Here is an 8034-nt window from a genome sequence, read left to right as displayed (position 1 = left end):
AGCCCGAGCCCCACCCGAGGCTCCACGCCACAAGCTTGAGATCCTGACTTGAGCCAAACTCAAGAGTCGACGTGGAACCGACGGAACCACCCAGGAGCCCCTCAAATGTTCCTAACTGCAACCACATGCTGTGAACCCTGGGGGGCAGGGGGTATCTGTGACCCCCAGTCTGCCTTGAAGGGCGGGAGGCCTGCAGGGCCTGAGGATGGGAACTGAGGATGTGGGAGGGTGCCTGCATCGCCTTCCCGCCCAGCGTGGGGACAGGACTCTCCCCCGGGACCCTCGGCCTTCAGGGTGAAGGGCTAAGTGCTGATTGGACCCCGCCTGCCCACAGTGATGATGCGGGACCCCACTCTGGGTGGAACTGTGGTGCCCCCGAGTTCCACCGCTGCCTGGTGCCCACTCTGCATCCGCAGACCGTCGGAGGCACTCGTGCTCCGGATCTGGCTCGCAGATCTCCTGCTCTCCCCAGTAGCCCAGTACTCATCTCTCCTCAGTACCCCAACTCTCCCACTCTCCCCAGTACCCCGGTACTCCCACTCTCCCCAGTACCCCAGTGCATAAAGAGGAGGCGCTCACACAGCTACAGGTCACAGGTGAGTGGCAGCTGATCCCTGATCTCCGCGGGCCACAGTGGGGCCTGTGGGTCTGGGTGGGGGCACAGGCCTCCCCAGCTGGGGTCCACACACCCCGACCCCCAATGCGATGACCGTGAGCAGCTCCTACAGCCCTTCCACAGCCCCACGGGGTGAGAGTGGCCACCCTGCTGCTCCCGTCCAGGGAAGGAGGCTGCAGTCGGAACTCAGGCAGCTCCCCCGGGACCCCTGCTCCCCTGTAAGCCCTGTGCTGTGCAGGCACCCAAGCCATGACCTTTCCAGCCTGTCCTAGACGCATGGACCCCAACAGGGGTGACTGACATCCCCCCATCCCGCCCTGTGCCCGCTGGGTCCCCCTGGCCCGTGAGCAGGCTTGCTCTTCACACACTGGAACGAGTCCCTCGTGCTCCCCCGGGCCCCCCTCAGGCTATTCACACATCGCTGCCCTCAGGGTGGGGAGTTTGGTCGCACTCTTGCTGGCATCAGGTTTTAATTTTGATGAAGTCCAGTCCGTGGCTTTCTCCCTTTGGTCGTGTGCTTGTGGAATCTAAGAGAAACCTTCGATCCCCGCCCCCGCCCCAAGCCCGCAGGGACACTCGCTGGCCGGCCCACCCACCACCATCTCTGCGCCGGCCCCGGGCTGGGAGACGTCACCCCCGAGCATCAGGTAGGCAGTTCCTGGAGCCCCTTGGTCCCCCGCCCGTGTGCTCCTGATACCAGGGTGGGAGCGCTCTGTGACCCCAGTGTGACGGTGTGTCCTGGGACAGTGGCTGGGAAGGTGGACTGTAGGTGGGCGAGGGACAGACAGGCAGTGAGGGCCCGTGTGTGATGCCTGTGCCCCTCGGGGCTACGGGGTTGTTTCCGGCTCCGGTCAGACAGAGGGGCACCTGCCCACGGGGAGCACCCGGATGCATGTGTCCTCAGAAGGTTCTCACGCGCCGTCATTCTTGGATGTGTTTGGATTGCAGCACGATGCAGGAGGACCCGGAGACACTGCTGGCCTTGCAAAGGGCCAATATCGTGGCCCAGTACCATCAGGTGAGGCCCAGAAGGGACCGTAGACACTACACACCCACGACAGGGGGGATTATACCTGCAAGAGCAGGTGAGGCTCAAGAGGGGATCAGAGCCAAGGATGAGCCAGGTCAGCCCAGACAAGGACCATAGTCACCAGGAACAAGTGAGACCCTGGGGATGGTCCCGGTGTCAGTAGCAACTAAGGGTCCATCCTGGATCCTAGTCATTGGTAGCTGAGGAGCCCAGTCACCAGGTACAGGTGAGGCCCGGGTGGGGACCAGAGTCACCAGGTCCAGATGAAGACTACAGCTACCAGGTCCAGGTGAGCCCAGGTGGGGACCAGAGTCACCAGGTTCAGGTGAGGCCAAGGTGGGGACCACAGTCGCAGATCCACATGAGGCTCAGGTGGAGACCAGAGTCACCTAGGTGAAGCCCAGTTGGGGACTAGAGTCACCAGGTCTGGGTGAGGCCCAATTGGGGACCAGAGTCACCAGGTCTGGGTGAGGGCCAGGTAGGGATCAGAGTCACCAGGTCAAGTGAGGCCCAGGTGGGGACCACAGTCACCAGGTCAGGAGAGGCCCAGGTAGGAACCACAGTCACCAGATGCAGGTGAAGCCCAGTGGGGGACCACAGTCAACGGGTCCAGGTGAGGCCACGGTGGGGATCACAGTCACCAGTTCCAGGTGAGGTCCAGGTGGGGACCAGAGTCACCAGGTCCCGGTGAGGCCAAGGTGGGGACCAGAGTCACCAGGTTCAGGTGAGGCCAAGGTGGGGACCAGAGTTGCAGATCCACATGAGGCCCAGGTGGGGACCAGAGTCACTAGGCCCAGGTGAGGCCCTGTTGGGGACCAGAGTCACCAGGCCCAGGTGAGGCCCAGTTGGGGACCAGTCACCAGGTCTGGGTGAGGCCCAGGTGGGGACCAGAGTCACCAGGTCCGGGTGAGGCCCAGGTGGGGACCAGCGTCACCGGTTCAAGGTGAGGCCCATGTGGGGACCATCGTCACCGGGTCCGGTTGAGGGCCAGGTAGGGATCAGAGTCACCAGGTCAGGTGAGACCCAGGTAGGGATCAGAGACACCAGGTCCAGCTGAGGCCCAGGTGGGGACCACAGTCACCAGGTCCAGGTGAGGCCCAGGTAGGGATCAGAGTCACCAGGTCCGGGTGAAGTCCAGTGGGGGACCACAGTCACCGGGTCCAGGTGAGGCCCAGGTGGGGACCACAGTCACCAGGTCAGGTCAGGCCCAGGTGGGGATCGTCACTGATAGATAGAAGCAGGTGAGGCTGTCAGGCTGCGCCCACCGGGCAGACAGGCCCTTCCTCCGGTGCCCGGCCAATCTCAGAGGGTCGGCGCTCCCTCAGGATTCAGGGGAGGGAGGAGCCCTTCTGCTCCCTCCTGTCTGTCCCCATTTCCCTGCTCTGATGGGTCCCCACCACGGAGCCCCCTCTGTTGCAGGCGCACCAAGCAGGGTCTCTGCAGGACCTGTCACTGTGCAAGGTCACCGACCACCAGGGCTTTCTGCAGTGAGTCCCCTGGACACCCCTCATCCATCTCAGGGGGGGTGGCATTTGCAGGAACACCTCTCTGGAGGCTGACCCCCCCCCCCAGGTCGGGACCTTGTCCCCTGGAGCCCTCTGAGGGCCATGTCTGCGCTGGGCTGCAGCTGAGACACCCCAGAGGACAACCTGGGACGTGGGCAGGAAGGGAGCTGGGCCCGGGGGAGGCCCCTGGACACTCGGAGGAGGGGCCTCCATGCCTGCTTCGGGCAGGCCCAGGTGTCTGCCTCCTGTATCGAGGGGGGGCAATCCTGTCAGCAGGGGATCCCGCCTGTGAGGGGCTCTGGGGCTGGGGCGTGCTCTCCGTAGGGGGACGGCCTGGTCTGGGGCGAGTCCGCAGGGGTGCTCTCACCCACACCCAAAGGCTTCTGCGGGGCTGCAGGTAGATGCCGGGGACCAGGCCAGGGCAGGGAGGGGGTGGCGCAGAGGGAGGGCCCGACCAGGCAGGAGGAGGGAAGAGGAGGAGGGGTCTGCCCTGGGCGGGAACGAGGGAAGGGACAGCCCAGTGGCCTAGGTCGCAGAGGACGAGGCTGATGGGTCAACAGCCAAACGAGAACCTGATGGACGCTGGAGACCCCAGGTGGGGCCCCCTCAGCCCTGCTCACGGCCCGGTGGCTGCTGGGATGGCTCGGGGGTGGTCGTGCTCAGGGGCTCCGACAGGACAGGAGGTGAAATGGGCCAGGGTGGCAGAGGGGACAGCAAGCAGAGAGGGGAGTCGGGACAGCAGGGGGATGGCCAGGGGGCAGGGCGAGGCCGGCTGGACGCTGGGCAGTCAGGCCCTGGGGAGGCGGGGGGACCTCAGCGGGACGGTCATGGGGTACCCGGGCCACGCTGACAGTTCTCAGGCTGGTCTATCGAGCAGGAGGGCAGGTCACCCCCTGGGGGCGCCGAGGGGTCCCCGCCCAGCCCACCACCGGCAAACACCCTTCTCAGACCCCCCAGACGCCGCCCCCGCCTGCCCTCAGGCCGCTGGCAGCCCCTGCCCTCCCTGGAGGAGCCCTGCCCTCCCCAGGCCCCTGGGGGCAGACGGGGGGGGGGTGTGTGGCTGTGGGGCAGGGGCCTCAGGGCTCTACGTCTCTTGCCTTCCAGGGACAATTAGCTGCCCGGCCCCAGCCCCCACGAGGCCAAGGTGAGAGCCCATCCTGGGCCCCGGGCAGGACGTGGGGGGCGCTGGGGTCAGCTGTCTGCACCCCGTCCCCCAGGACATCCCCGGGCGTCTCCCCAGTCCCTCGTCCCAGCGTTGCACAGGCTGCCGGGAACGCACCCCAGACCCAGAGCCGCGGTCCGCGGGGGGCCCTGTGCCTTCCTGGCTCCTCTGGGTCCCACGGAGGACTGGACGCGGCCCGAGCGCCCACCTCCCGCGGCTGGAGCCTCACCTGCGGCCCCCGCTTGTCCTCTTCCAGAAACTCCGCCAGGAGACCTGGCGCGCGGACAAATGGATAAAAATGCTCAAGCGATGGGACCACTACCTCCCCGGCGAGAAGGTGGGGCGCTGGGTGCCCCCGAGGGCTCTCCGTCCTGACAGGGCTGGGGGGCCGCCCTCAGTGTCCTCCTACCCTGTCCTCGGGGGAGCCCCCTGCCTGGGGAGAGTCTGCTGGGAGCCCGAGCCTCCCCGGGCCCCGGGACGGCGGTGGGGGAGCGTCAGGTCGGGGCCATGGTCCCTGCTCCTCGTGGGGGACGGGGTCCAGCTCCAGGGAGACCCAGCCTCTCTGCAGACACCCTGGAGCCGAAGCCGGAACCTTCTAGATGCCTCGCGCTCCCTGGGCTCCAAGGGGCCACCCTGGGCCCCTCTCACCAGCACTGCCTTCCTCCCCGCAGCTGCGGCGCCGGGTCTACAAGGGGGTCCCGCCTCAGGTGCGGGGACAGGTGTGGCTGCAATTGCTGAAGGTCGTTGACCAGTTTAAGGCCAGGAATGCCGGGAAATACCAGGTGGGACCCGTCCACTCCCCGTGGACCCTCAGTCCCCTCCCCACCCGGGCTGACCCTCCATGTCCCCTCCCCACCCGGGCTGAACTCCCGTGTCCCCTCCCCACCCGGGCTGATCCTCCATGTCCCCTCCCTGTCCAGGGCTGACCCCCTGTCCCCTCCCCTCCAGGCTGAACCCCCATGTCCCCTCCCCACCCGGGCTGAACCCCCGTGTCCCCTCCCCACCCGGGCTGACCCCCCATGTTCCTCCCACCCGGGTTGATCCTCCATGTCCCCTCCCTGTCCAGGGCTGACCCTCAGTCCCCTCCCCACCCACGACAGCTGGGCACAGGCCCTCACGCAGGCCCCGCGGGCACGGTGGGCACTCCCGCCTTCCCCGGCCTCCCAGGTGAAGGGTGGAGGTTCCTGCAGGACACACTCCCATGGTGGCCCCAGGGCTCCCTGCCCAGGACGGCAGCTGCTGACAGGTCGGGGTCTGTGTCCCTGATGCCGGCTCCTCCTCCCGGGGTCTGGGGGTGCGCTCAGGGCTACGGATGCCCCAGCTGCGTGGGCTCGGGGCAGGGGCCACGTGGGGCTGGTGGTGTTCCCGGGACACGGGGCCAGGCCAGGCCAGGGCAGCGGAGGAGAGGTGTCAGGGGCTGCAGGGACCGGGGCAGGGGGAGCGCTGGCTCCCAGGGGGCGTGCGGGGGGGCCGCTCCAGGGCTGGAGGGGGCGCTGGCGGCGCTGGGGGAGCCCGGAGCTGCACACCCCACGGCAGGAGCCGCTCGGAGGCGTCGGACACCCCAGGGTGCACTTAACCCCCGGCATGCTGCACGTGTGAGGTCGCCGCCTGTCCCCGTGCGCAGACCTGACCCCAGAGATCGGCCCCCGCAGAGGGGCCCTGCAGGCCGCGGGGCCTGCGGGGCGGGTGTCGGCACCTCGGCGGCCTCACTGGGTGGGGGCTGACTGAGCAGAGCCCCCTGCTGTCCCCCCTCCTAGGCAGCGACCCTGTTCCTCGTGCTGGCGGCCTACTCGGTGTACGACACCGTGAGTGTCCCTGCCCCTGCCTCCTGCCCCGCGGGCGGCCTTGTCCTGAGTGCTGGTGACCAGCGGGACTCACAGTCGGGGCCCCAGCTCCACGCCCCGAGATGCGGGGGAGGGTCTCTCTCCTCCGGGACGGGCAGGGGGCAGGGTGCAGACCTCCCAGGGGAGGCAGGGCCTGCGTGCCTGAGGGCCGGGGCTGCCCGGGGCCCCCGCGTGCACCGCGGCCATCCTAGAGCTCGGGTCTGGACCCTGACAGACGGCACTACTGACGAGAACCCGGGCGGGGAAGGCTCCTACTCCCCTGAAGGGCATGAGGCCGAGGCGCCCAGGAGGCCGCCCCCTTCCACGGCGCACTCCAGAAGGGTCCCCGAGGACCCCAGCTCACATGCTCCCTGGCCCCGTGGGGTGTCCTGGCCCAGCTCCCCTTGTGGGACCTGCCAGGGGCCACAGTCAGGCCCCTGACCTGCCCTCTGGGGGGTCTCTAGACCTGGCAGGTCCCCTGCAGCCTGGCACAGCTCACGGAGGCACCTCCTGCTGGTCTGAGGACGGGGGCCCTGGCACGGCGGCCGCAGGGCTCGGTAGTGGGGCCCGGGGTGCTGGCGCCCGAGCTGGTCCGGGTGGCCCTCACCTGCCCCCCCGCCCTCTGGGAGCCCCCTCCGGGAGCCCAGGCTGTGAGGGAGCCGGGGGAGCCTGACGCCCGCGGGGAGGGCTCAGAGGGGGCCTCGGGGCGCACACCCTCCATGGGGCTCTGGCTCTTGCAGGAGGTGGGCTACAGCCAGAGCATGAGTGAGATAGATCGCAGCCATCCTCCTCATGTTCCTGCCCGAGGAGGACGCCTTCTGGGCGCTGGCCCAGCTGATGACCAATGACAGGCATGCCATGCACGGTAGGGGCCCGCCGGGCCGCTGGGCGGGAGGGGAGTCAGGAGGGCCTCCCTGCAGGCTGCTGCACTGGGGGGCAGGCGGGGACCCCCCAACCCGCCCCCCCACGGGCAAGGGCCCCGCCTCCCTGGAGACCTTGGGGTCCCGGAGCCACGGCCACCCGCCCCACCGTCTGCAGGCCTTGCACTCCCGCTACTCCCCCAGCCTCCCGCCCGGCTGCCTGCTTGCCCGCCAGGCCCCCCTGCCAGCCCACGGCCACACGGGGCCCAGGGGGCAGCGTCTCCCCCTCCTAGGGGTCCCCAGCCTCACTCCCAAGCCCCACAGAAGGCCGTGCATGCCCATCACCCTCCCCATGGCCTGCACCCGCTGCCCCTCTGGGCTGGGGACCCGCTTGTCCCGCGGCAGCCCCTGCAGGAGAGAGGGTGCTGGGTCAGCCGGGCCTGGTCCTCAGCCCCCAGCCCATGCCCCACGGGGTCTCTTTGAGCACGAGGGTCCCAGGGCCCCGCGCCCCCGGCCTGGGAGGCAGCCCTGCCCTCTGGGAAGAGCGGGTCCAGTCAGGGCTCTGAGGGAGGTGGGCACACGGGGGTCAGTGTGTGGGGGGAGGCCCCTGCCCCGACACCCCCCACCCCGCCTGGTGCAGGAGGAGGCCCTGACCGTGGGGACCTGGGGCCTTCTCAGGTTTCTTCGTCCCGGGCTTCCCGAAGCTCCTCAGGTTCCAGGCTCATCACGAGCGCGTCCTCCAAAGAGCTCTCCCCAACCTGAGGAAGCACATGGCGAGTGGGAGCTCCTGAGGCTCCGTCCCCGGGGCCCGGGGCAGGGGGTGGGGGGCACGGCCCTCCGAGCTGCCCAGAGTTGGGGTCACGTTCCTCCCCCTGGGGCCCGGGGGCGCCCTCGGGGCTGGGCTGGGCCGGGCCGTGGGGAGCACGTCCACCCAGCTCCAGGGGCCGCGGCGTGGGGCCTGAGCACCTCCTGCCCTCCCGCGAGGATGAGGAGCAGATGTCCACCGACATCTATACCCCAAAGTGTTTCCTGCAGTGC

At 68.9% G+C, this 8034-nt stretch overlaps 1 protein-coding gene across 1 annotated transcript; it reads left to right on the top strand.

Annotated features, from left to right (window-relative positions):
- Nucleotides 1–218: 218 nt before the first annotated feature.
- Nucleotides 219–7774, top strand: LOC112653866 (pulmonary surfactant-associated protein D-like). The gene is made up of 10 exons (XM_035714119.1): nt 219–596; nt 1180–1263; nt 1565–1634; nt 3066–3133; nt 4256–4295; nt 4570–4650; nt 4985–5095; nt 6071–6118; nt 6877–7001; nt 7675–7774. The coding sequence occupies exons 1-7, from the start codon at nt 219–221 to the stop codon at nt 5059–5061; spliced, it is 798 nt and encodes a 265-aa protein (XP_035570012.1). The 3' UTR covers nt 5062–5095; nt 6071–6118; nt 6877–7001; nt 7675–7774.
- Nucleotides 7775–8034: the final 260 nt, after the last annotated feature.

This window comes from Canis lupus, chromosome 3 (assembly GCF_003254725.2).
Source record: "Canis lupus dingo isolate Sandy chromosome 3, ASM325472v2, whole genome shotgun sequence".
Lineage (NCBI taxonomy): Eukaryota > Metazoa > Chordata > Mammalia > Carnivora > Canidae > Canis > Canis lupus.
Note: the sequence above shows the minus strand (reverse complement) of the source record. Positions and strands in the feature narration are given on the sequence as shown.